Source organism: Phacochoerus africanus, chromosome 9, assembly GCF_016906955.1.
Source record: "Phacochoerus africanus isolate WHEZ1 chromosome 9, ROS_Pafr_v1, whole genome shotgun sequence".
NCBI classification, from domain to species: domain Eukaryota; kingdom Metazoa; phylum Chordata; class Mammalia; order Artiodactyla; family Suidae; genus Phacochoerus; species Phacochoerus africanus.
Window position 1 is genome coordinate 123,696,959 of NC_062552.1, and position 27,787 is coordinate 123,724,745.

Below are 27,787 nucleotides of genomic sequence, written 5' to 3' on the forward strand. Positions count from 1 at the left end.
TCCTAGAGATATTAAACAGACTGGGATCTTCACCTGCAAACCAACCAACCCAAGCTCACACACCACAATAGCAAAGGTGCGACAATCGTATTACTAGAGTTCAAGACTTAGTACCATACAATGTATCCCTGGAGAAAGAAGAGACACACAGACTGATGAAACAGAACAGAAAGCCCAGAAGCAGACTTCCCCCTGTGGCACCACTGCAGCACCAGGATGCAAGTTCAATCCCCGGCCCCGCACAGTAGGTCAAAGCATCAGTGTTGCCACAGCTACTTGGATCTGATCCCTGGCCTGGGAACTCCATCTGCTGCAGGACAGGGGGAAAAAAAAAAAAAAAGAAGAGAGAAAGAAAAGAAAAGAAAAAAGGCCAGAAATAGACCCTACACAAATAGAGTCAGCCAATCTTTGACCACAGAGCAAAGGCATCCTATGGAGAAAAGATTGTCTCTTTCAGCAAAAGTTCTAGAACCACTGGGTATCCACATGCAAGAGAACAAATGAACCTAGACACAAACGTTACACAAAAATTAACCTAAATTGACCACTGACCAAAATGCAAAATGATAAATCTTTTTGAAAAAGACACAGGAGAAAAATCTCTCTCTCTCTGGGTTTGGTGATGAGTTTTTAAATACACCACCAATGGCACAATCCATGAAAGAGAGAAAAACTATAGTTTCAACTTGATTGAAATTTTAGGAGTTCCTGTCATGGCTCAGCTGTTAACGACCACAGCTGGTATCCACGGAGACACAGGTTCAATCCCTGGCCTCGGTCAGTGGGTTAAGGATCCGGCGTTGCCATGAGCTGTAGTGTAGGTCACAGATGCAACTTGGATCTAGCATTGCTGTGGCTGTGGTGCAGGCCAGCAGCTATAGCTTCAATTCGACCCCTAGCCTAGGAAACTTCATATGCCACCGGTGCAGCCCTAAAAAGAAGAAAGATAAAAGAAGAAAGAGAAAGGAAGGAAGGAAGAAATTTTAAACCCTTGTCTGGGAAAGACACTGTTAAAAGAATGAAAAGGCAAACCACAGACTGGGAAAAATACTTGCAAAACACACACTGATAATAGACTTGATTCTAAGACATACAACTATTAAAAAGGTCAACAAAGAACACCTGAAATTAATATTGTAAGTCAACTACACTCCAATAAAGTTAAATTCAAAAGTCAATAAGAAACTCATTTAAAAAATATACAGATATACAGAGAGCAAATAAATTGTGAAAAGTTGTTCAACATCTTATGTCATTAGGGGAGTTCCTGTTGTGGCTCAGCAGGTTAAGAACCTGACTGGTATCCACGAGGATGCAGGTCCCATCCCTGGCCCCCCTCAGCGGGTTAAAGATCCGACTTGCCACAAGCTGTGGCATAAGTCACAGAAGCAGCTCAGGCTCCAATTCAACTCCTAGCCTGGGAACTTTCCAATGCCTCAGGTGTGGCCTTTAAAAAAAAAAAAAAGTTATTAGGAGAATGCGATTTAACCAATAATGACGTACCACTGCCTACCCTTTAGAGTGGCTAAAATCCAGAACGCTGATCACATCAAATGCCTCCAAGGACGCGGAGCAACAGGAACTCTGCTACATCCATACATGGAATGTTATTCCGAGATAAAAATAAGCAAGCTAGTAAGTCACAAAAAGACATGGATGAATCTTAAATGCATACTGGTAAGTGAAAGAAGCCAGTCTGAAAACACCGTAGGATTCTAATTAAAGAACATTCTAAAAAGACAAAACTATTGAGAATACAAACAGAACAATAGCAGTGCTGGGGCAGGTAGAGATAGGGGTAGGAGGTAATGCACAAGGGAATTTTTTTCTTTCTTTCTTTCTAGGACTGCGCCCGCAGCATATGGAGATTCCCAGGCTGGGGTCGAATTGGAGCTATAGCTGCCGGCAGCAACACCAGATCCAGGCCTCATCTGCAACCTATACTACAGCTCGTGGCAATGCCCCCTGAGCGAGGCCAGGGATCGAACCCCTGTCCTCACGGATACTAGTCGGGTTCGTTAACCACTGAGCCACGACAGGAACTCCAGAATCTAACTGTCTTAGAAACATATGAAACAGCCTCACTAAAGGGCCTGCTTGGATGCAAGACACACTGGAAATGTGTGCAGATGGCAAGACTAAGAGAAAAGCGCTGTACTCTAGTGGATAAAACTGTTTCCCGGGGGAACATGTGTTAATAAATTCTAGAACCACTCTGCACGCATCCTGGAATTGAACCATTAAGTAAATAAGTGGCAGGTGCTGAGAGCCAGGTTGCTCGCTGTCGGGAGTGGGAGGTTACAGATAAACCAGGGCAAGAGGCTGAGATGCTGCACTTGGTAATGGACTGGGGCTGGGACATCAATACAAATTTGCATGTAGCTTAACACAGACGCAAATGGTTCATGGAGAGCTAGTAACAGATCACCTTGCTTTGTGAGCTGAAAGCCCCTAGAAGTGAGGGCATCGCAGTGGCTACGATCACATGGGATCTTGATTTTCTAACACCCTTTCCCAGGAAAAGAACCAGCGCTCCTTGGAGAAATGGCAGATGGTAGAACTGGGGCAAGACATACACAAGATGAGCCTGGAGCAGCCTGCAGAGCCGGAAAGTAAGAAGTATATGACATACACACACGGTGGCAGGTGTATGACCAAAGGACACAGGAGCCAACTGAAAGAGTTCCCAATGGCCAAAGCGCGAACAATTTGAACTACACAATAAAGGAGCACTGAGTTATTAGAGAAATGCAAGTCAAAACTAGAGTGAGATATCGCTTCACACTGGTCAGAATGGCCACCATTAAAAAGTCTACAAATAACAGACGCTGGAGAGGGTGTGGAGAAAAGGGAACCTTCCTACACTGCTGGGGGGAATGTGAATTGGTGCGGCCCCTATGGGAAACAGTAGGAGGGTTATCAACAAAAAAAAGAGCTATCACCTGATCCAGCAATCCCACTCCTGGGCATATATCGGGAGAAGACCGTATTTTTTTTTTTTTTGTCTTTTTGCCTTTTCTAGGGCTGCTCCCACGGCATATGGAGGCTCCCAGGCTAGGGGTCGAATCGGAGCTGTAGCCACCAGCCTACGCCTGAGCCACAGCAACGCAGGATCTGAGTCGCGTCTGCAACCTACACCACAGTTCAGGACAACGCCGGATCCTTATCCCACTGAGCAAGGCCAGGGATCGAACCCACAACCTCGTGGTTCCTAGTCGGATTCGTTAACCACTGAGCCATGACGGGAACTCAGAGAAGACCATAATTTGAAAAAGTACACACGCTTCTATGTTCAGCACAGCACTATTTACAGATCCAAGACAAGGAAGCAACCTAAATGCCCATCAACAGAGGAATGGATAAAGAAGACGTGAGATTATATATATATATGTATATGTGATGGACTATTACTCAGCCATAAAAAGAATGGAATAATGCTTTTGGGAGCAACATAAATGGACCCAGAGATTATCATACTCGCTAAGGCAGGTGGAGAAAGAAAAATACCATACGACGATACTTACACGTGGAATCCAAACTACGGTACAAATGAACTTAGTTGCAAAACAGAAACAGGCCTGCGGACATAGAAAACGTATTTATGTCACCCTATGGGGAAGAGGGGAGGGAGGGCAAGTTGGGAGTTTGGGGTGAGCAGACTGCAACTACACTACCTAAGCCAGATGAGCACTGAGATCCCGTCGTATAGCACAGGGAGCTACATTCAACATCCCTGGAATAACCCATCATGGAAAAGAATATTAACATACTTATCGAGTGGCTTTGCTGTGTACCTGAAATGAACACACTATAAATCAAGTCTATGTCAATAAGAATAAAGCGGCATTGGATTACAGCCCAACATCTTAAAGAAATGTCCATGAGTCCATTCCGACGTAAATAAATGAGTAAATAAACAAAGACGAGGCAAACCTCCCAAGCAGAAGACATGTGTGTGTGTGTGTGTGTGTGTGTGTGTGTGTGTGTCTTTTTAGGGCCACACCCGTGGCATAGGGAGGTTCCCAGGGTAGAGGGAGAATCAGAGCTGTAGCTGCTGGCCTCCACCACAGCCGCCTGGGATCTGAGCCTTATCTGTGATCTACACCACAGCTCATGGCAACGCCAGGTCCTTAACCCACTGAGCGAGGCCAGGGATCCAACCCACGTCCTCAGAGAAACTAGTAACTGCTGAGCCACGCCGGGAACTCCCAGAAGATTTAATTAATATAGGTGGACACCCCGCCCTCAGGGACAACTCCCCATCCCCCAAGTGTGGGTGGCACAGTGACCTCCTTCCAAAAATGATAGCATGGAAGGGGCGGGGCGGGTGGGGGGAAGAGGGACCCCGGGGAGGAGAATCCAGACAAACACACCCCAGCGGCGTAATCAAAGTCAACACCAGCAGGGAGGCGGCTTGGGGAGAGGGCCGAGAAGAAATGGCACCTCACCCTGTGTTCTCTGTTGTCAGCCCACACCCCGAGTCGAACCGTGAGAAAGACATCGGGCAAATCCCAGCTGAGCCATGTTACACAGAACACCTGGCAGTGCTCTTAAAACTGCCAACGTCGTCAAGGAGCAAGGCTGTCCCAGACAAGAGGAGCCAGAGGAGACGTGACCGCTGAGTCCGACATGGTGGCCTTGATGCGCTCTTGAAACAGAAAAAAGGCATCAGGGGAAAACCGAGCAAGTCTAAATAACAAAGCTTATTTGATTTATTTTTGCTTTTTTGGTTGCACCTGAAGCACATAGAAGGGTCCCAGGCCAGGGATTGAATCCGAGTGGCACCTGTGACTTACAGCACAGCTGCAGCAATGCCAGATCCTTAACTGACAGGGATCAAACCAACACCTCCACAGAGACAAGCCGGTTCATTAACCCACTGCACCAGAGCGGAAACTCCCTAAACTTTATTTTTTAAATTTTTTAGGGCCACACCTGCGGCATACGGGGGTTCCCAAGCTAGGGGTGGAATCGGAGCTGCAGCTGCCGGCCTGCACCACAGCTCATGGCAACGCCGGATCCTTAACCCACTGAGCAAGGCCAGGGATCAAACCCGCAACCTCATGGTTCCTAGTCAGATTCCTTAACCACTGAGCTATAATAGGCAAAACGAATCAATGGTGTTAGTGGTTGGAATATGGTTACTTTGGGGGGGGGAACAGGGAAGCCTGCTGGGGGGGCCACAGTGGGGGTTCTACACCTGGACTGGAACAGTGGTTGTGAGGCAGAATATTAACTCAGGTAGATCAGCACAGGAGCTGGGCTCCCATCAGGCTTTGACATGGATATTGATTAACACTTGCAGCTTAAGGGCTCCAGGGAGCAACACCTCCCCAGGCCTTGTTTTATTATAGGAAATGCGCGCGTTCCCCAGACTTTGTTTACTGCAGGAAATGCGAATCTCTAGCCCACTCCTCAACTGATAAAAAGAAATGAGAAGAGAAGAAAAGGACCGAGAAAGCATCAAACTTACGGGACATTTCCAACCCTGAGACCCCTATTGGACAAGGACGGATACAGGTAATGGAGCAAGGCCAACGGGAGAAGACTGCATCTTTCTGGACCCCACGTTGGTACCCGCCCATCTTTAAGGAATAAAAGCCCCTAAAGGACAATAGAGAAGGGGGGCTCTTCTCCCCCCTCCCAGCAGCCCCAGGAGCTATTTGCTTTCCTTTAGTAAAGACTTTGCCTGCTTGCTGCCCGTGTGTTTACGGAGTTCATTCTTTGACTGCGTGAACAAGAACCCGGATTCCAGGATCGTCTTTCCGGTATCAGTTTACACAGGTGTCTACAGCGAGAAAATTCTTGGAGCTGTTTTCCTCAAGTGGGTGCAGTCATCATGTTACATTTTACTTAAAAAGTGACCCCCAAAGTCAACAGTAACAGCAGCAAAACAGCTGCACATCACCATTTAGAAAAGCCTGGAGAAATTTCTGAAAACCACCAATGAAGAGAAACATCTCAAAAGCTTCCAGGAAGAGACAGAAAAGAAACCACTGGTGAAAGAGCAGGAGTCAGCCTGAGCGCAGGCTTCTCGACCGCACCGGGCAAGGAAGACGGGAGCGGGCTGCCAGGCCCACCGCACTCTGCCACCTCGGTGTACCCCCAGCCCACCCTGTGCCCCCAGAGCAGTTCTGCCCACTCGGCTCCAGCTGATCCCGCAGTCGCCCCCACCCTCTCCCCACATCCCCAAATCTCTTACCTGACGCCTCCTTCATCTCTCCCCAACCCCTCCCAGGCCAAGCCCAAGTGCAGGCTCCTCCCAGAGGCTTGGGGACCTGAGAGCCTGGGCAAGAGGCTCTGTCCTCCATCGTCTCCGCCAGGCACTGGCCACGCCCTGACAGGGAAGAAGCCTTGCGCTCTTTTGCATTAATCACTAAAGGGATGTTGCCTATAAGCGAGCGTAAATTACACATAATGGACCATGTCTGCGAACCCTGCTTTCCGGAAATGAATGTTAAGCTAAAGCACCTTTGTTCTGCTCACAGGGAACACCCTGACCCGGCCCACCTGTGAACTACTGCAGCAGGAAGAACCAAACACATCCTCCGAGCTCCCTTGTGGCACAGCGGAAACAAATCCAACTAGGAGCCATGAGGTTGTGGGTTTGATTCCTGGCCTCCATCAGTGGGTTAAAGATCCAGCACTGCTGTGAGCTGTGGCGTGGGTCACAGATGTGGCTCGGATCCTGCATGGCTGTGGCTGTGGGGTAGGGTGGCAGCTGTAGCTCCAATCAGACTCCTAGCCTGGGAACCTCCATATGCCGTGGGTGTGGCCCTAAAAAGCAAAAAAAAAAAAAAAAAAAAAAAAAGAAACAAACACATCCTGGCCTGAACCAGGACTCCTCCTCTCCCGCCCTCAGTGTAGACACAGCCTGAATTCCAGCTCAGAGAAGACGCTTCTCAGGACACCCGTCGACCATTTTCTCGGTCGTCTGGCTTTCTGAGTAAACTCCCTCTTTCTTCCCCAACAACACGTCTCTCGATTTACCGGCCTGTCACGCCGTAACAACTGCCTCCACGATCAGATCACTGTTTTTCCCGTTCTGCCCCAGGAGCAGCACAGCCTCGAGACGCAGACCCAACTGGGATGGCAGCTCTGCTGCTCACTGCTGGTGGGTGACCTTGGATGAGCCATCTCGCCCCGGGGGCCTGGGTTCCCACCCCTGTAAAGTGGAGACAGTTACTCGAATTCCCAGGGTGGTTGTAAGCAGGAGCCTGTGTGAGCGGCACCCAAGAGCTCGCCTGGCACATAGTAGGCCCTCAGTCAAGGACACTTGTCAGCTGGGAGAACTGGGCTGCTGACAGGATTGGTGGAAGCCTCGGGGGCCCTTGGCCAGCCCCAAAGCATGTGTTATTTAATTCCTGACTCCTTTGATTAAGTCATTTTCAAATATATGGCTTAAGGAGAAAATTAAAGTCAACCGGAGAGAGAGTCCCATTGTGGCTCTGCGGTAACAAAACTGACTAGTGTCTATGAGGACGCGGGTTCAATCCCTGGCCTCGCTCAGTGGGTTAAGGATCTGGCGTTGCCATGAGCTGTGGTGTAAATTGCAGATGCAGCTCAGATCTGGCGTGGCTGTGGCTGTGGCTGTGGCTGTGGCTGTGGCTGTGGCTGTGGTGTAGGCCGGCAGCTGCAGCTCTGATTTGACCCCAGCCTGGAAACCTCCATGTGCTGCAAGTATGGCCCTAAAAAGCAAAAAAACAAACAAACAAACAAAAAAAACCAACTGGAGAAACCCGCCCTGACTCGGCAGTGGGGAGCGTCTTAACCACACACAAATGGACCCAGTTGGGTATGAGTGGTGGATGTTCAGAGCATGGGATGTGGGGTCAGCCCCATGGGCAGGAGCCAACTCCGAGCCAGAAGTCAGACCCTTCTCCAGATGACACCAGCACCTCTCTTGGGCCAACAGGCAGCGGGGCGTCCCCTCTCCCATTTGGCGGTGGAGGCATCAGAGGCTCAGCAGGAGGGGAGGCCAGAGTTCCAGCCCCTGGGACTGGGGCTTCCAATTCAAAGTTCTGGAAGGTTCTAGGTCTCCAGGGCCCAATCCCCAGCCCAGGCCCGGTGTGAGAGTGTGGTAGCCACGCACAGGGGCTGGCACGTGGCAAGCTTCGTCCTCTCCTGTGTCCGTCCACACCTGTCTAGGGGGCCTGTCAAGGTTCACCTGCTCAGGGCCTGCTCTGGACCTGACGGCCTACAGAGCCATGTTCGGAAGCTTGGATCTCGTTCAGGATGCGAGGCCTCTACCTGCCTCCTCTGCCAGCTCTGCTCACTGGAAACACCTGAGCTGGGGACCTGGCACCGGTCCATGGATGGAGGAGACAGGTGGGGGAGATGCTGGCAGGATGGCAGGAAGCTCAGCTTGCCCCCACAACACACACACACTCACACACACCATGGAAATCAGTGTCAACCAGTCAGGCCTCCTGGGGACTCTGCTGGGGCTAGGGTCCCCCTGCATGGGGGTACAGTGACTTTGAAGAGGAGACCTCCCCAGAATTCAACAGAATGGGGGGTAATGGTAATGGTGCAACCGCAGGTCCACAGGCCCCACGTGTTCAGAGACACCCACACGCCCGGGTGTGGGAGAGCCCTGCCCTTAGGGGGTCTCTCTGGGGTTTATTTTCCGCTTAACATGGTTGATTTTCCCGGGCTAATATTCGTGGCCCATGCAAATCGCAAGAGTCCCGAAGTCCTCAGACAAGAAGGTCAAGGGAGGGCCCCCGTCCAGCCACTGGCTTCTGACTTCTCTGCTCCTTGGCTTTGCCCTCACCCCCTGGGCAACTTACGGAATCCCAAGCGGCAGGGGACACCACACCCCGTCACCACCAGCACAACAGCCCTGGCAGTGTGTCATCAGCCCTGGAGAGCACAGACGCGGCCACTTTGCACGTATCAGCTGGCCTCACCCACAGCGCGGAAGATGGGATGGAAACGTGAAATACCTGTTGAAATGCAGGAGGCGGGCCAGAAAAGGCGGCAAGGTTTCTTCTGCAAAACCTGTAAGAATAAAACGTACGCAGATTCATCACCAGAGCTGTGTCTGCCTAAAGACACCTACACCAGAGTATGGTGACGAAGCTCTTTATGTGTCACAAGGGTTCCCACGTGCTGGAATTCCCACTGTGGCACAAGGGGATAGCAGTATCTCTGTGCTGCTGGGATGCAGGTTGGATCCCCAGCCCGGCATAGTGGGTGAAGGATCCGGCGTTTCCCCCGCTGCAGCCCACGTAGCAACTTTGGTTCAGATCTGATCCCTGGCCCAGGAGCTCCATATGCTGTGGGGCGACCAAAAAGGGAGGAAAAAAAAAAGTTCCCATGTGTCTGCGCGCCCCCCTGTGTCTGTGTGTCCGTGTGACTGTGAGTGCATCTGTGTGTGTGGCATCTTGCCCTGTGTGTGTGAGCGTGTGTCCCTGCCTAAGCAAATGCTCTGGAGAAGTCCTTGGAAGGGTGCTCCCAAAGAAGAGGGGGCAGGGATTACTTCTGGGGGGAGAGGCTGTGGGACCAAGCAGCAACACCTGCTCCTTTAGCCCATTGTGCTGGGCCAGGCTCGAACCTGCGTCCGGTGCAAAGACAACCCTTCTGCCACATCAGGAATCCCAGAATCCCTTTCCGCCACAGCAGGAATTCCCAGGGCTGTTATTTTAATGCTTCTGCCCAGTTCGAGTTTTACAAGCCTAGATCCTTTAAAAGAATGCCATCGAGCCATCAGCCCCTGCAGCCCCCCACTACTGTGTGCCCTGAGGGGAATTTGGGATGAGGGAGGGGGGCCTGGATGCTGACACTAGGCAGTTAAGATGCAGATCAAAGAAACGATTTTAAGGAGCTCAGACTCTCCCATCTTCCTTTAGTGCCACAGAAAAGCACTAAAATCATTAACTTGAGATGCCTGGTTTTTGTAATTAGCAGTCATCTTTTCATGTTCAACTACAGGAGGATTTTTTTTTTTTTTTTTTTGCAGCAAAAACTCCTGTGTATCCTGCCCCTTGCTTCCCTCTTTGGAACAGCTCCCCAGACCTGTCTGAGAAGCGTTGAGCTACCTCCCAGGCTACAGTGCTCGGTAGTCACCAAATAAAACATAAGCCTCAACTTTCAGGTTTTGCATTTTTCTTTCAGCTGCCATCTAACTTAATGATTTAAAATTAGCCGCCACTTCTGGGCCAGCATCGCTGGGGCTCGCCCTCCTCTGCCCCCAAGACCTGGCCCACACGCCCCCTGCTGGCTGAGAGGGCCATTAGCATCCCCAGTCCTTGCTGGGTCCCGATGGCCCCTCGCTTTGGCTGGTTTCCTCTCCCCGCCCGGGACGTCCCCGTGAGCCCCACCCACTGGTCCAGAATCCCAGACCACACAGGCAGCCCAGCCCCCGAGGCGGGTGCAACCGCCTGCCCAGCCGAGCACCTGTGCTTGAACCAGCCGTCCCAAACACCCCCCAGCGCCCCCCCCCAACCCCCGCACTCCCTCCCCTCCGTGCAGCCGGTGAGAACCGGAGCGCAGGCAGCTGGAGGGGCCTCATCCCACCCCTCCAGCGAGATAAGAGGGCCCTAGAGGGCAGAATCACAGGGCCCGAGCAAGGTGGGGATTGGGGTGGGGGGGAGTGTTTCTTTTGGGGCAGTGGCCATGGGAAGAAGCGAGCCGGCTGGGACTACAGACGGCTAGGAGGGACCCCTGCAGCTGTGGGGGGAAAGGAGGCAATGACACGCACTCCAAGAGGGGCCATTAGAAGTCTTGGAAAACAAATCCATTCAAGAGTGAATCCTGGAGTTCCCATCGTGGCTCAGCGGAACTGAATCTGACTAGCATCCATGAAGACACAGGTTCGATCCCTGGCCTCCTCACTCAGTGGGTTAAGGATCCTGCATTGCCGTGAGCTGTAGTGTAGGTCAAAGACTCAGCTCAGATCCCACGTTCCTGTAGGCTGGTGGCTACAGCTCTGATTTGACCCCTGGGAACCTCCATGTGCCTCGGGTGCGGCCCTCGAAAGACCAAAATAAAAAGCAAATCCTCCTGGAGTTCCCGTCGTGGTGCAGTGGTTAACGAATCTGACTAGGAACCATGAGGTTGCAGGTTCGATCTCTGCCCTTGCTCAGTGGGTTAACAATCCGGCGGCTCGGATCCCACGTTGCTGTGGCTCTGGTGTAGACTGGCAGCTACAGCTCCGATTCGACCCCTAGCCTGGGAACCTCCATATGCCGCGGAGCGGCCCAAAAAATGGCAAAAAGCCAAAAAAAAAAAAAAAAAAGCAAATCCTCCTTCAACATTTTCTCTTGGGTCCCTGCTCCTGGGGCCAGCTCCTGAGGGGCTGGATCAGGAACAACCCCCACCCACTTCTATAGTGAGCAGAGGGGACTTAAACTGAGACAGTGAAGAAAACAAATGTATCCAGCAAGTCGGTAGGTGATTGAACAAGGAGAGGTAGCCTCTTGTTGGCCCTGCCAGAAAAAACCAAGTTTGCACCCTCCAAGGGTGGGGTGCAGTTACAGCCTGATCCAGGAGGTGAGAGCAGAAAGCATGACTGGGAGTTACTGTTGTGGCACAGCAGAAACAAATCTGACTAGTAACCATGAGGTTGCAGGTTTGATCCCTGGCCTCGCTCAGCAGATTAAGGATCCGACGTTGCCAGGAACTGTGGTGTATGTAGGTCGCAGACGCGGCTTGAATCTGGCATTGCTGCGGCTGTGGCCTAGGCCGGCAGACCCCTAGCCTGGGAACCTCCATATGCCGAAGGTGCATTCCTCAAAAGACAAAATAAATAAATAGCATGACTAATAACTAAGCCACAGGTGTGGCAACGCTGGATCCATAACCCACTGTGCCGGGCTGGGGATTGAACCCACATACCAGCATTCCCAAGACACTGCCAATCCTGTTGTGCCACAGCAGGAGGTCCCAAAAGCCAATCCTTTGGTGAAGCTTTCCCAGACCCCTCCCTGGACTGTGGTTCTCCTTGGTCTGGACAGGTCAGCTTAGCTCTAGGTCCTCAGAGCCTACACAGTAGTTGCCTAATAGGTGCTGGCCGAGTGCATTCCTCAGCCACTCACTAAATGAAGACTCAGCCTGCACGTCCAGCCTCAGTTTCTCATTTGTGGGCAGGATGCTGGGAGGAACTGGCACGGCCTGTCCTTCTGGGAATGAGTTTGGGACCAATGCGAAGCTGCCCCCAGGAGCTCTGGGCTAAGACACCAGCCCAGGGATTTTCTCCTGTGGGCTCTGGAGCAGGATGAGGAAATGTGTCTTCCTTCAAGACCAAGCCCGGGGGCGCCGTGCATGTCCCACATCCTGGGCTTTTACCCCAGGACACAGGGACAAGAGCAGAATCCTAGGCCCAAGGCCAGATAAGAAGCAGGTGCACACACTTGGTGAACCTAGGAGCCACAGAGAGGCAAGGCCGGTGACCCGCAAGGGATGACAGAAGCCACCAGGCTGAAGGGACTTCAGTACCCCGCCAGGGGCACGTATAAACCGTCAAACCTCAGCAGTTTTCAACAGTGAAGTCGACTCAGGTCACATTCTCGTATTAAAAACAAGCTGAATGCGAGTTCCTATCCTGGCTCATGGGTGATAAACCCAACTAGCACCCGTGAGGATGCAGGTTCAATCCCTGGCCTCGCTCAGTGTGTGGAGGATCCAGCATTGCTGAGAGCTGTGGTGTAGGGCACAGACCTGGCTTGGATCTGGCGTGGCTGTGGCTGTGGCAAAGGCCAGCAGCTGCAGCTCCAATGTGACCCCTAGCCTGGGAACTTCCATACGCTGCAGGGTGCAGCCCTAAAAAGCAAAAAAAAAAAAAAAAAAAAAGAATTCAACTGCATCAATTTGGGTTGCTGAGGAGGTGCTGGTTCGATCCCTGGCCTAATGCAGTGGGCTAAGGGATCCGGTGTTGCCATAGCTGCAGCGTAGGTCACAGCTGTAGCTCAGATTCAGTTCCCGGCTTGGGAACTTCCATAAGCTGTGGGTGCGACCATAAAATTAAAAACAAAAAACTGATGAAGGATGGCAGCCTTGCAGGTGTTAGAATCAGCAGCAGCAAAATCTCAGAGGGAAGCAAGTACGAGATGCGGGCAGGATGGGCTGCCCTGGGACGGCTGGTGCACAGGCGCTACAGGAGGCTCAGCAGGTTGGTACCAGGCCATGCTGGGGTCCTGAGAAACTTCTAGAAGACTTTAATACGGTGATATCCGTCAGGATTTGCTTTCCAGCTAGGGTCAGCCATGCCCAGACTCACAAAGGAGGTTGGAGAAAGAAGAGCATCCAGGCGGGGCAGATCTGACATCTGCCCCCACCCGCCACCCACCCCAACCGCCCCAGCATGGACACTTGGGTGCCAGCATCCAGAGTGACACAACCGGAGCCTCTCCACCCTGGTGGCTCCTGCTGAGACACTCACAGTTGCAATCATGGGCAATGACACCAGACGCCTCCTCCCATCAGCCCAAAGGAGGACAGGGACTCTGTCAGCCCCAGGCGGGGATGCAGGGCTCAGAGGGAAGAAAACCAAGATGCCTTCGAATTCCATCTCAGGCGTGGCCACTGCCACCCTCTATGGGCATCGTGGCATGGGGCAGGGTTTTGTTTTTGTTCAAAAAGCTGTTACTAGACTTCCTGTTGTGGCTCAGCAGTAATGAACCCAATGAGGATCCATGAGGATATGGGTTCAATCCCTGGCCTCTCTCAGTAGGTGAAGGATCCAGTGTTGCCATGAGCTGTGGTGAAGATTGAAGACACGGCCTGGATCTAGCATGGCTGTGGCTGTGGTGTAGGCTGGCAGCTGTAGTTCCTATTGGACCCCTAGCCTGGGAACTTCCCTACAACATAGTTGTGGCCCTAAAAAAAAAAACCAAAAAAAGCTGTTACCACATCAGTGGAGGATCTTAAAACCAATGATATCTTAGCATGATATATTATCTATCTATATAACTATTTATCCACACATGCATATGATAAAAATTGGTGTATCTATCCTGATGTTTGTTTTTATTTAAAATGGTATCGTTAGAGTTCCCATTGCGGCTCAGCAGTTAACAAATCTGACTAGCATCCATGACGCTGCAGGTTTGCCATGACGATGCAGGTTCGATCCCTGGCCGTGCTCAGTGGGTTAAGGATCTGGCATTGCCATGAGTTATGGTGTAGGTCACAGACGCAGCTTGGATCCCGAGTTGCTGTGGCTCTGGCGTAGCCTGGCGGCTACAGCTCCAGTTTGACCTGTAGCCTGGGAACCTCTGTATGCCACGGATGTGGCCCTAAAAGACAAAAAAAAAAAAAAAAAAACCTGCATCACATAAAACAGTATCCACATTCGCACAACAGAAGAAACACAAGGCTAGAGAATAAAAAGCCCATCAGTAGTAGGAACTTTTAATTCATCTCTCACAGTTATGTGGACAAAAATTATGTATAATTTGAGAATAATATAATTATTGAGATAGATTTAATTTATATCCAACTCTACCCTAAAAACAGACTACTCCTGGAGTTCCCACTGTGGCGCAGCAGGAATGAATTCAACTAGGAACCATGAGGTTGTGGGTTCGATCCCTGGCCTTGCTTAGTGGGTTAAGGATCTGGCGTTGCTGTGAGCTGTGGAGTAGGTTAAAGATGCAGCTCGTATCTGGCACTGCTGTGGTTGTGGTGTAGGCTGGCAGCTACAGCTCTGATTCGACCCCTAGCCTGGGAACTTCCATATGCCGCAGGTGCGGCCCTAAAAAGAGAAAAAGAATAGACAGCATTCTCTAATCACAATGTAAATCAAACTAGAAATTAGTAACCAAACTACAAAACCAAAAGATGTTATTCCCAATAAATTTTAAATCCCCGTAAATTGCTTTGGGGTTAGAAAATAAAAAGAAATCAAGTTGAAATATGAGAATGTGTAGGGAGTTCCTGTTGTGGTGCAGTGGAAACAAATCTGACTAGTATCCATGAGGATGCGAGTTTGATCTCAGTGGGTCGGGGATCTGGCTCTGCCATGAGTGATCTCGTAGGTTGCAGATGTGGCTTGGATCCTGAATTTCTGTGGCTGTGGTGTAGGCCAGAAGCTGTAGCTCTGATTCAACCCCTAGCCTGGGAACTTCCATATGCCGCTGGTGTGGCCCTAAAAAGCAAAAGAATAAATAAATAAATAAATTAATTAATTAATTAATAAGAAATTTCAGAATATGTAGAAAACAATCCTAATTGAAACACTGCGTATCAGAACCTAAGGTAAACAGCTAAAGCAGTCCTCAGATGGAAGTATATAGCTTTAAATACTTATATTAATAAGGGTGAATGGAAATTAATAAGTATCAACCCAAGCCAGCAGCAAAAAACACCATCAACAAAACCCCAATAGAAACAGAAGGATAGAAATTAAAGATAAAAGTGTAAAATGAAGAAGAAAAAAACAGTAGAACTAATTCAAATAAAAGTAGAGATGCTTTTTTTTTTGTCTTTTCTATGCCCATGTGGCATACGGAGGTTCCCAGGCTAGGGGTCTAATCCAAGCGGTAGCCTCCGGCCTACGCCAGAGCCACAGCAGCTCCAGGTCTGAGCTGCGTCTGCGACCTACACCACAGCTCACAGCAATGCCAGATCCTTAACCCACTGAGCCAGGCCAGATTTTGAACCCGCAACCTCATGGTTCCTAGTTGGATTTGTTAACCACTGAGCCACAACGGGAACTCTGGGAACTCCTCTTTTTTAAAAATGGAAAAGGAGCTCTAGTTGTGGCTCAGCAGGTTAAGAACCCAACCAGTATCCATGAGAATGCAGGTTTAACCCCTGATCTTGCTCAGTGGGTTAAGGACCTGGCACTGCTTCAAGCTGGGGCATAAGTCGCAAATATGGCTGTCTCGTAGGTTGGCAGCTTGCAACTCTGATTTGTCCCCTAGCCCAGGAACTTCTACATGCTGTAGGTGTGGCCCTAAAAAGTTAAAAAAAAAAAAAAATCGAGGAGTTCCCGTTGTGGCTCAGTGTTTAATGAATCCGACTAGCTACCATGAGGTTGCAGGTTCGATCCCTGGCCTCACTCAGTGGGTTAAGGCATTGCTGTGAGCTGTGGTATAGGTTTCAGATGCGGCTCGGATCCTTCATTGCTGTGGCTCTGGCACAAGCTGGCGGCTACAGCTCCAGTTGGACCCCTAACCTGGGAACCTCCATATGTGGCAGGTGCAGCCCTAGAAAAGACAAAAAGACAATAAGACAATAAAATAAAACAAAATAAAATAAAATACATTGAAAATAGATGCCAGTACTTGATCTAGCCAAGAAAAGGAATAAAATACACTAAAGAAAATGATAATGGGGAGTTCCCGCTGTGGCTGCAGTGAGATCCACAGCGTGTTGGGAGCAATGGGGTGCAGGTTCCATCCCCACCCTGCACAGTGGGTTAAAGGATCCTCCGTTGCTGCAGATGTTGCTTAGGTCGAAGCTACGATTTGGATCTGATCCCTGGCCGGAGAACTCCTACTTTCGGTCAGCCAAAAAAAAAACAAAAACAAAACAAAACAAAAAAGAAACTGCCCACTGGACACCTTTAGCTTACCTTTCAGGGGAGTGGAGAGAGGACAAAACAAGACAAATCAGTTAGGTTCAATTTCATGTCCCTTGGAGTTTTGGCAATGCCGTTGCTCGCATGGAGGGTGAGTGGAGGGTGAGAGCCCTCTGTAGCAGGACCTGATGCTCTCTCGGAGAGTCTGATTACCCTACACTTTGCATTTTGCTTTCCATACCTTTGATGCTAAATTGCGAGCCATTTTCCTGGGTTTAATACTGGATGCAAAGATCCTGATTTGGATGGTTTCCAAGAAACGATTCCTTCAACCCCTCCCCCACCCCCACCCCCGGAGGCCAGTCCCCATCTGGACTTGTACAGGTTGGAGGCTGGAAGAGGCCAGAGGTCACTTCCTGGCAGAGGCCTCCCCATGTGCATCTTCTCCCAGGCAGCTGAGGGTGGGCCAACCTCACTCCTTTACTTCGCCCTGATGGGCCCCCAATGAGCCAGAGGCCCTGGCTGGGGAGGGGGGCCTCTGCCCTCCAGTTGAAACATTCGCAAATAACGATTCTTCCAGGCCCAGAGCAAAGCGCAGAGCCCTATGGAGCGCCAGGGAGTCCCCCTGCCCGGTCTCCAGGGAAGGCTGGGACTGAGAAGGCCGAACTTCACAAAGGGGTAGGGGGAGTGCTGGGGGGAGGAGACGGGCTCCCGCAGACCCCCTCCCACGCTCAGAGGCTTGGAACTCAGGCTCAGCAGAGCCAGGTGGGACTACTGGAGAAACAGTCACTGCCCAGTCGACGCAGGACGCTGGACGACCTCGGCGAACGCACACGACATAGGCAGTCCATAGAAATTGATCGTTTGTGGAAAAAAAAAAAACCTTGGTCATTTGGCCAAATGGACGTCCGGGGAACGGCTAACTGTCAACCTGCCACCCACCCCTATACATGCGTCTCCGCGGGGGGAGCCACGCTTTGCAGCCGCTTCTATCCGCGCCTCGCGGCGCAGCGGGGCGGGGAGGATCACCCTGGCGGAGCTTCCTGCCAGCACGGGGATTGGCCCCCCCGGGTCAGGTGATCCCGCCCTGGGCCAACCAGCGGGGGAGGAAGGCGGGGCTACAAGGCTGTCAGCCCCGCCCCGAAGCACAGGCCAGGGGCAGGGCCTCGCCCCTCGCCGGCCCCCTACGCCGCCGGACTTTGGGCCCAGGCGCCCGAGAGCTGCTGCTTCCGGCTCCCTTCCCCACTCAGTGGCCGGAGCGAAACTCCGAACTGGCTGTTTTGGGATAAAAACGTAAATCCTTTCTAGGCCCGGAGGCCCTACGGCTCCGAGCCCTGCAGCTTCCCAGCCTCTCCCCTGGTCTCGTCCTTCGCGCAGGCACCTCCGCTCCAGCCACTCTGGCCTTCTGCCACCTGCTCTCTGCTGCCCTAGGCTTTTACCCAGCATGTGCCTGGTACCTAGTCTGCCCTTCCCTCCACTTCCCCTCACCCCATTCTCCAGCTACGCAGACCCGTTCCAACTCCCAGATCAAGGCTCCTGGGACTTTGCGTACGCTGCTGCCCTCTTCTCCCAAGTAACCCAGCCCCGCCTCCATCACGTGGTCAAGAAGTCTCTACTTTGTGGACTCCGGTCGGTCGTGCTCAGCCTTGGCCCCAGCACTGCAGATGCTGAGTTCAAACCCAGCCTTCTGCCTGACACATTTGTGCCCTGGGAGAATAGCTCAGCATTGTGCTTGCAAAACAATGCAGTCTACTTAGCACTCTGCTGACTTGCGGGTACTGAGCTGGGGCTTGAATTTCCGCAACCCAGTCCGCAAGGTCAGATAAGTGAAAAGGGCCATTCAGGTTCATAAACGGCTCGTTGATATTAACCTTATAGGCCCAAACTCCAGCAACATCTGATAGTGAAAATAATCCGTCTTCAACATCAGAGTCTGGGCTCTCTGGCCAGATGGCCTTCTGCCCTCCCCTTAGCATCAGGCCCGGTTGGGCTGCAGGGCCCACCTTGGTCTCAGATCTGAACTCGCTTTGCTCTGAATCCTGTGTGACCTTGGCCAAGTTCACCTTTCTGATCATCTGCTTTCTTCTTTTTTTACTTTAACTTTTCTTTTTCTGACTTTTGTTTTTTGAGGGCCGCACCCATGGCATATGGAGGTTCCCAGGCTAGGGGTGGAATCAGAGCTCTTGCTGCCGGCCTACACCACAGCCACAGCAACGCGAGATTGGAGCCGCATCTGCGACCTACACCACAGCTCACAGCAATGCTGGATCCTTAACCTACTGAGCAAGGCCAGGGATGGACCCACAACCTCATGGTTCCTGGTCGGATTTGTTAACCACTGAGCCACGATGGGAACTCCACCTTTTATTTTCAATAAAATTAATAACAGGTACACATTTTTAAAGGACAAATAGAACTACAAGGCTTATAATTAAAAAAACTGGCAATATCTGACACCTGGGTCCCCCCCTCAGCCATTTGTGTTCTCTGCCTGTTTCTTCCAGCTCTCACCTTTATATGTGTCAGTGACAGGCTTATAGTGACAGCGACTGACTTTTCACTTTCAGGTACAATCTAATGAAAGAGGGATTTTTTTTTTTTTTTTTGGTCTTTTTGCTATTTCTTGGGCCACTTCCTCGGCATATGGAGGTTCCCAGGCTAGGGGTTGAATCGGAGCTGTAGCTGCCGGCCTATGCCAGAGCCACAGCAACGCGGGATCTGAGCCGCATCTGCGACCTACACCACAGCTCACGGCAACGCCGGATCATCAACCCACTGAGCAAGGGCAGGGACCGAACCCGCAACCTCATGGTTCCTAGTCAGATTCGTTAACCACTGCGCCACGACAAGAACTCCTGAAAGAGGGATTTAGCTGTTACCCTGACACCCCCACACCCTTTGCCCTGCTCCGTCCTCTCAGTGTGACCACACACCTCTAGTTTCTTGTCTTTTTGTCTTTTCAGGACCGCAACAAGGCATGTGGAAGTTCCCAGGCTAGGGGTCGAATCGGAGCTGTTGCCACTGGCCTACACCACAGCCACAGCAACACCAGATCCAAGCCACGTCTGTGACCTACACCACAGCTCACGGCAACGCCGGATCCTTAACCCACTGGGAGAGGCCAGGGATCGAACCTGCAACCTCATGGCTCCTAGTTGGATTCATTTCCACTGCGCCATGACAGGAACTCCTCACCTCTAGTTCTCTGAGACCTGTAACAGGCCCTGTCTCCTCAGGCCTGATGTGAAGATAAAATGACCTCCTGAGCCCGGCGCACAGCAGGTGTTCAATAAATGCAGCTATTCAGTGATAAATACCTGCTGAATGGTTCAAGTAAGTTTAATTTTTTTTATTGTGAGCAGTTTCAGACATACACAAAAGTAGAGAGAATTTGGAGTTCCTATCTTAGCTCAGAAGTAAGGAACCCGACTAGTATCCATGAGCATGGGGGTTCAATCCCTGGCCTCGCTCAGTGGGTTAAGGGTCATGGCCTTGCCATAAGCTGTGGTGTAAGCCAGCAGCTGCAACTTTGATTGGATCCCTAGCCTGGGAACGGCCATGTGCCACAGGTGTGGTCCTGTTATTTAATATGCTAATAAAGACACTACTACATTGGGAGTTCCCTGGCAGCTCAGTGGGTTAAGGATCCTGTATAATTACTGCTCTGGCACAGGTGTGATCCCTGGCCCCAGGAATTTCCACATGCTGTGGGAACGGCAAAAAAAAGACACTACTGCTTTGTACATGTGCTTAAAATTTTTATTGTTTTTCTATATAATTGGTTTCCTCCAGCTATTCATTTAAAAATACTGCCCTGCCTCAGGGAGTTCCCACTATGGCACAACAAGATCAATAGCATCTCTGCAGCAACAGGATGCAGGTTCAACCCCTGGCCTGGCGCAGAGGGTTAGAGGATCCAGCACTGCCACAGCTACAGCATTGGTTAAAGTTGCGGCTGGGGAGCTCCTGTCGTGGCACAGTGGTTAACGAATCCGACTAGGAACGATGAGGTTGCAGGTTCGGTCCCTGGCCTTGCTCAGTGGGTGAAGGACCCGGCATTGTCATGGCTGTGGTGTAGGTCGCAGACGTGGCTCGGATCCCACGTTGCCATGACTGTGTCGTAGGCCAGTGGCTGCAGCTCCGATTAGACCCCTAGCCTGGGAACCTCCATATGCTGTGTGTGTGGCCCTGGAAATAAAAGACGAAAAAAAAAGTTGTGGCTGGGATCTGATCCCAGGCCTGGGAACTCCAATACGCCTTGGGGCAGCCAAAAACCCCCACAAAACTTGGAGTTCCTGTTGTGATTCCGTGGGTTAAGAAACTAGAGGAGTTCCCGTCGTGGCGCAGTGGTTAATGAATCCGACTAGGAACCATGAGGTTGTGGGTTCGATCCCTGCCCTTGCTCAGTGGGTTAACAATCTGGCGTTGCCGTGAGCTGTGGTGTAGGTTGCAGATGTGGCTCGGATCCCACGTTGCTGTGGCTCTGGCGTAGGCTGGCAGCTACAGCTCCGATTCGACCCCCAGCCTGGGAACCTCCATATGCCACGGGAGCGGCACAAGAAATAGTAAAAAGACAAAAAAAAAAAAGAAGTAAACGCTCTAGAATCCATGAGGACGTGGGTTCAATCCCTGGCTTCACTCTGTGGGTTAAGGATCTGGCATTGCCCGAGCTGTGCCTTGGATCCCCCATTACTGTGGCTGTGGTGTAGGCCATCAGCTGCAGCTCCGATTCGACCCCTAGCCCAGGAACTTCCATATGCCATGGGTGTGGCCCTAAAAAAAACCAAACAAAAAACTGCCTCAGGGATGCGTGGCAAAAAAAGGTCAAAGGTCTCGGGGGGGGGGGGGGGGTCGGGGTTTGGACCCTGAGGGTGGGGCAGGGGTCATCCGGAGAGCCCATAAAGGGCCAGCCACCCTAGGGAGGGCGGAGATGGAAGCAGCCACACCCGCCCCCTAACCTGGTTAATCTAACTAGACCTCGGGAGCCCGAGGCACTTGAGACAATGATCGAAGCTGGCAGTTGACAGCCTGCAGCTGTGTTGCTCTTCTACCTCCTGATGATACAGGTGGGGAAGCCAGGGCAGGAAGGTAGGGCTGAGGTCCCCAGGGCAGCCGGTGGTCCCCTGATGCAGCAGGTCACCCCTACATTCCCACAGCACAGCCCCAGACCCTGTGCATCAGGTACCTCGGGGTCTGGGGCCAAGGCATCCCAGACATGTTTTTCTTTTGGGGTCACCGCCTTTGCATGACACTTGCTGGTGTGGGTTTCCCCTGGCCTGTGACTTTCCCAGCCGCTGCCAAGGACCACAGTGGCGCACCTGGATGCACCAGGGAGGCAGGGGAACACAGGAGGGAGGCAGGCACTGCCAGGACATAGGTGGGATGGTGGCCTAGCCTCAGGCAGCCCAGCACCAGGCAGAGGTCCCAGGGGTGACACCTCCAAGTTTTTGGGGGTTTTGTTTTTGCTTTCTTTCTTTCGCTTTTTTAGGGCTGTACCCATGGAATATGGAGGTTCCCAGGCTAGGGGTCAAATCGGAGCTACAGCCACTGGCCTACGCCATAGCCACAGCCACGAAGGATCCAAGTCGCATCTGCAACCTACTCCACAGCTCACGGCAATGCCAGATCCTTAACCCACTGAGCGAGGCCAGGGATTGAACCCACAACCTCATGGTTCCTAGTCGGACTCCTTTCTGCTTTGCCACGATGGGAGCTCCTGTTTTGGTTTTCTTTTTAGGACCATATGTGGAATTTCCCAGGCTAGGGGTGGAATCGGAGCTGCAGCTGCTGGCCTACACCACAGCCACAGCCACAACATTGAGGGATCCGAGCCGCATCTTTGACCCACACCATAGTTCATGGCAATGCCAGATCCTTAACCTACTGAGCAAGGCCAGGCATCAGACCTGCATCCTATGGAAACTACATCTAGTTTTTTTTTTTTTTGGCTTTTTAGGGCCATGCCTGTGGTATATGGATGTTCCCAGGCTAGGAGTGGAATCGGAGCTACAGCTATCAGCCTACACTACAGCTCAAGACAGTGCCGGATCCCTGACCCACTGAGTGAGGTCAGAGATAGAACCCACATCCTCATGGACTCTACTCAGACTCGAATCCACTGTGCCACATCCCGAACTCCGTTCATTTTTCTTTTTCACTTTTTAGGGTTGCACTTGCACCATATGGAAGTTCCCAGGTTAGGGGTCGAATTAGAGCTATAGCTGCTGGCCTACACCACAGCCGCAGCAACGTGGGATCCGAGCCACACTGCGACCTGCACCACAGCTCATGCAACCCTGGATCTCCCACCCACTGAGTGGAGTCAGGGATCAAACCTACATCCTCATGGATTCTAGTCAGGTTTGTAACCTGCTGAGCCACAATGGGAACTCCCCATTAATACATTTTTAAAGTTGGGAAGAAATGCTCCAATAGTTAACAGTGAGATTTGGGGTGTTTTAATTTTGCTTACTTATGCTCATACCTGGAACATGCAAGCTGTTTTATTTCCTGCTCCCTGGAAAGCTTCAAAATGGTTGGAACCTGTCTGTCTTAGTTACTGATGTATCCTGCACTGAGCACGGTGCCTGGAGCACTGGATGTGTTTGCTGATTGAATAAGTAAACTATCATAAACAATGTCCAACCCCTTGGAACACTTACTGCGTAGAGAATAATTCTCCCCAAGCAATTTTGATAATATGCAGAAATAGAGAGCTACAGGAGGGAGGGCACCCATGCTAGAGGGAAGGGGCAGGCCTCCTGGGAGAGGTGACATCAGTGGCACAAGGAGTCAGGACAGGACAGCCTTTTGTAGTGATGGGTGCCATGAAGGTCCAGCTGTGAGGTGGCCTGGCCTGGCAGGATGGGAAGGAAGGGATGACATTTCTGAAAGAGAAAGGTGATCAGAAGTCAAACATCTCAGAGTTCCCTGATGGCTCAGTGAGTTAAGGATCTGGTGCTGTCACTGATGTGGCCTGAGTTCGATTCCTCGTCTGGGAACTTCTGCACGCCGGGGGGCAGGGGAAAAAAAGTCAAATTTCCCAAAGAGAGCAAAGTGCCAGCCCAGATGGCATCACCTGTGACTCTCAGATGCATTTAAGGAACAAAGAGTTCCACTCTTACACAAACTCAGAACTTAGAAAAGGAGGGAACAGTCCCACTCGTTCTCTGAGGCAATCATAACCTTGACACCAAATCTGGAAAGGGAAATGTGCAAAAGAAGAAGCGCATTTACGAAGCAGGTGCAAAATCCCACATGAGTAACAACAATTCAGCAGTACCTAAAAAGGATAGGAGTTCCCGTGGTGCAGGGGAAACAAATCCAACTCGTATCCACAAGGATGGGGGTTCGAGCCCTGGCCTTGTTCAGTAGGTTGGGGATGCACTGTTGCTGGGAGCTGTGCTGTAGGTCGAAGAGATGGCTCAGATCCCATGTTGCTGTGGCTGTGGTGTAGGCCAGCAGCTGTAGCTCCGATTTGACCCCTAGTCTGCGAACTTCCATATGCCGAGGGTGCAGCCTTAAAAAAAAAAAGCAAAAAAAAAAAGATAATACAACACAGCCCAACTGGGTTAATCCCAAGAGTACAAGGAGATTCGTTCAGTATTGAAAAACTCAGCATTACTCTATTATTATTATATTAATATTATGTTAACCTTTAACAAAAGAGAGAGAAGTCACACCACCCTCCCTGTGGTTACAGATAAAATTCAAGATGCGTTCATGAGAAAACTGTTAGCAAGCCAGGGATGGAAGGGACTTCCGTGCCCTGATGAAGGACAGCTCCAAAACTCTGCCCAACAAGCATCACATAGAGCGGAGACAGCTTTCCCCGTGAGAATGGAAACGTGACAAAGGTGCCCGTTGCCACCCCTTCTGGTGTGGTTCAGTCTGTGCTGGAGGTCCTGGCTAGAGCAGTGAGGCAAGGGGAAAAAGGGTCTAAGTCTTGAAACGAAATTGTCATTATTTAGAGCTGATAGAGGAGTTCCCGTCACAGCTCAGTAGTTAACGAATCCAACTAGGAACCATGAGGTTGAGGGTTCGATCCCTGGCCTTGCTCAGTGGGTTACGGATCCAGTGTTGCTCTGGCATAGGCCGGCAGCTACAGCTCCGATTGGACCTCTAGCCTGGGAACCTCCATATGCCGTGGGTGCGGCCCTAGAAAAGACAAAAAGGCAAAAAATAAAATAAATAAAAAATAAAAATAGAGCTGATAGAAAAGTCGAAGAACCAGGAGATAAGTTACTAGAACACGAGGATTCAGCAAGGTTGCTGGATATGAAAATCAATATAGGAGTTCCTGTTGGGGCTCAGTGGGTTAAGAACCCAACTAGAATCTAAGAGGATGTGGGTTTGATCACTGGCCTCGCTCAGTGGGTTAAGGATCCGGCATTGCCGTGAACTGTGGTGTAGGTCACAGATTCGACTTGAATCTGCTGTGGCTGTGGCTGTGGCATAAGCCAGCAGCTGCAGCTCTGATTCCATTTCTAGCCTGGGAACTTCCATATGCTGCAGGTGCAGCCATAAAAACCAACAAACAAAAATCAATATAAAAAAAATTCTGAAGTTCCTGCTGTGTCACAATGGGATCAGCAATGTCTCTGCAGTGCCAGACACGGGTTTGATCCCTGGCCCAGCACAGTGGGTTAAAGGATCTGGCGTTGCTGTAGCTACAGCATAGGTCACAATTGTGGCTTGGATCTGAGGCTTAGATCTGATCCCTGGCCCAACAACTCCATATTCTGCAGGGCGTGGAGAGAAAAAAAAGAAAGAAGAAAAAAAAAAAGGGAGTTCCCGTCATGGTGCAGCAGAAATGAATCCGACTAGGAACTATGAGGATGTGGGTTCCATCCCTGGCCTCGCTCAGTGGGTTAAGGATCCGGTGTTGCCGAGAGCTGTGGTGCAGGTCATAGATGCGGCTCGGATCCTGTGTTGCTGTGGCTGTGGTGTAGGCCGGCAGTTGTAGCTCCAATTCAACCCTAGCCTGGGAACCTCCATATGCCATGGGTGTGACCCTGAAAAGACAAAGACAAAAAAAGACAAAAAAAAGATTAAAAAAAAAAAGAAAGAAAAAATATGAAAAAAATATCTACCTTAAAAAAATTCTAAGAACTAGAAAATGAAACAAGAACAGCTATTTATACTAACGTCAGTCATAAGCCTCTTAAAACACGTACAAGATCTCTTTGGAGAAAATCATAAAACTCCATTGTGAGATACAGAGGCCTCAGTGAGGGGTGAGATATACCATGTCCATGGATCAGAAGCCTTCACTGTATAAGGAGGTCCACTCTCCCCACACGGTACATAAGTTTAACGCCATCCCAGTCAAAACCCCAATAGGCTGTGAAACCTGCAATGGGCTTGCCTTCAGGAGGAGGGAGGGTTGTGTTTGGAACATCGACAGTTTCTGGGGTGCAGCAGAGTTTTTACGGAGGGGGATCATTTTCAGGAGAAACCGGTCCATTGCTGCTGGCGTTGTAAGTTGTCACATCCCTTTGGGGGCAAAATTTGATAATCATATATCAAGTTCAATGAAAATGCTCCAGTGATTTGATCCTGTAATTGCTCTTCTGAGAATAATCCAAAGGAAAAAAAATTTTAATTTATTCCTTGCCAATGTCATTTTTTATTTTTTGGCCAGGCCTGAGGCATGAGAAAGATCTGAGGATAGCGACTGAACCCGAGCCACAGCAGTGACAACGCTGCATCCATGAGCTGCTGTGCCACAGGGGAGCTCCCAGCCAATGTTGTTTTTACTTACTTATTGCTTGTTTTTTTTCTAGGGCTACAGTGCAGCATATGGAAGTTCCTGGGCTAGGGATCGAATCGGACCTGCAGCTGCCGGCCGACACCACAGCCACAGCCGCGCCAGATCTGAGCCACGTCTGAGACCTACACCACAGCCCATGGCAACACCTGATAATTAACTCACTGAACGAGGCCAGGGATCAAACCCTTGTCCTCATGGATACTAGTTGGGTTCGTTGCTGCTGAGCCACAACAGCAACTCCCCAATGTTATTTTTAATACGGAAAAGTGGAAGGAGAAATCCCCTCAACACCCAGCAATGGGTGTGAATTCTGGCTTTGCCACTTACCAGCTGCTTGACATCAGCTAAGCCCCTCCCCTCTGGGTCTGAGTTTCCCCGAGTGGAATGGAGGGAATGGTGCCCAGCCCTGGGGATGACCGCAAGGTGCCTGGCACCCACCCAACAGCCCCCTGAAGCCTTTCTGGAATAAGTATGAAGGTCATATCCCCTTCCTGTGACTGTGCTTCCGGGGGACGACCTCCCAAGTGTGTTGCAGCCAGCTGGGCTCAGATACTGGCCAAGGAGCACTGGAGACAAGGTCCCCATGGCTGCAAGCCGCCACCATTCTGCTCTGCTCAGCAGGCCCCCTACCAGCTTCCCGCACCTCAGTGCTGCTCTACCAGCCCCTTCAACCTGCAAACCCCCACCTGCAAGCCCCAATCGCAGGGGCCCCAGCCAGGCCCAGTTGCCACAGCTACGCAGAGCAGACAGCACAGCACCTGCTCACACACCTGCTGGGCCTGGGCTGGACCTGGCTTCAGCACAGCTGCCCCCCCACCCCCATCACTCACCGTCAACTACCATTTCCTGCATTTCCTGTGCTTTGGCTGACTTGGCAGGGCACAGGGCAAGAGAGGCCCCCAGCCCCTGGGCTTGTCAGTGCTGGCTGGCTTCCACAAGGACAGTCCCCATGGCCAGCCGAACCCACCAGAGGCCCCACCTAGAAATCCCTGGCCTGGTCCTGATGACTGCCCCTTGGTCCAGTTTCCCCTGGATGCTACTGGCAAGTTACATATAAAAGCCAGGGTAGAAACTAGCAGAAATGGGCCATGCTGTGACTTTGGGGGGATATTTTTCACAGATATGATAAAATAAGTCCATTTCAACCCAGAGGCATGTACCCCAAGGTCACATGGGGATGCAGCAGAAATGGAATCCAGGTCTCTGATCTGGGGCTGTATCTCCCTCCCTCCACCCTTGGTGCCAAGCTAAAGTGCTTTACATACAGACCCTCACTTCATTCTTATTATCACTGAAAGCCAGGCTTGTTTCCCCATGGGGGCACAGAGAGGTTAGGCCACTTGTCCAAGGTCACACAGCTAGTAAGGAGCAAAGACTGAAGCAGAGGCAGCTCTGTTCTTCCTATTGTTTCCAGCTCAGATCACATTCATTCAAGCATTCTTTGGCTACACCCGCGGCATACAGAAGTTCCCAAGCTAGGGATAGAACCCTCACCACAGCAGTGACCTGGAACCTGTCTGGAGGCACAGACAAGTTTCTCGCTGCTA

General features: G+C 51.1%; 1 protein-coding gene across 2 annotated transcripts in view; it reads right to left on the reverse strand.

Moving 5' to 3' along the window:
• Positions 1-27,787, reverse strand: part of DEGS2 (delta 4-desaturase, sphingolipid 2) — a 73,841-nt gene that overhangs the window by 25,717 nt on the left and 20,337 nt on the right. Inside the window, exon 2 of one of the 2 annotated variants that reach the window (XM_047797188.1) lies at positions 8,949-9,003. Coding sequence is in view for 1 of the 2 variants with exons in the window: in XM_047797185.1 (XP_047653141.1) it covers positions 6,203-6,311 (109 nt within the window). In the remaining variant the exon portion in view is untranslated. Of the gene's footprint in view, positions 1-6,202; positions 6,323-8,948; positions 9,004-27,787 lie in introns of those variants that run through there. The other variant, XM_047797185.1, reaches the window with a different exon arrangement.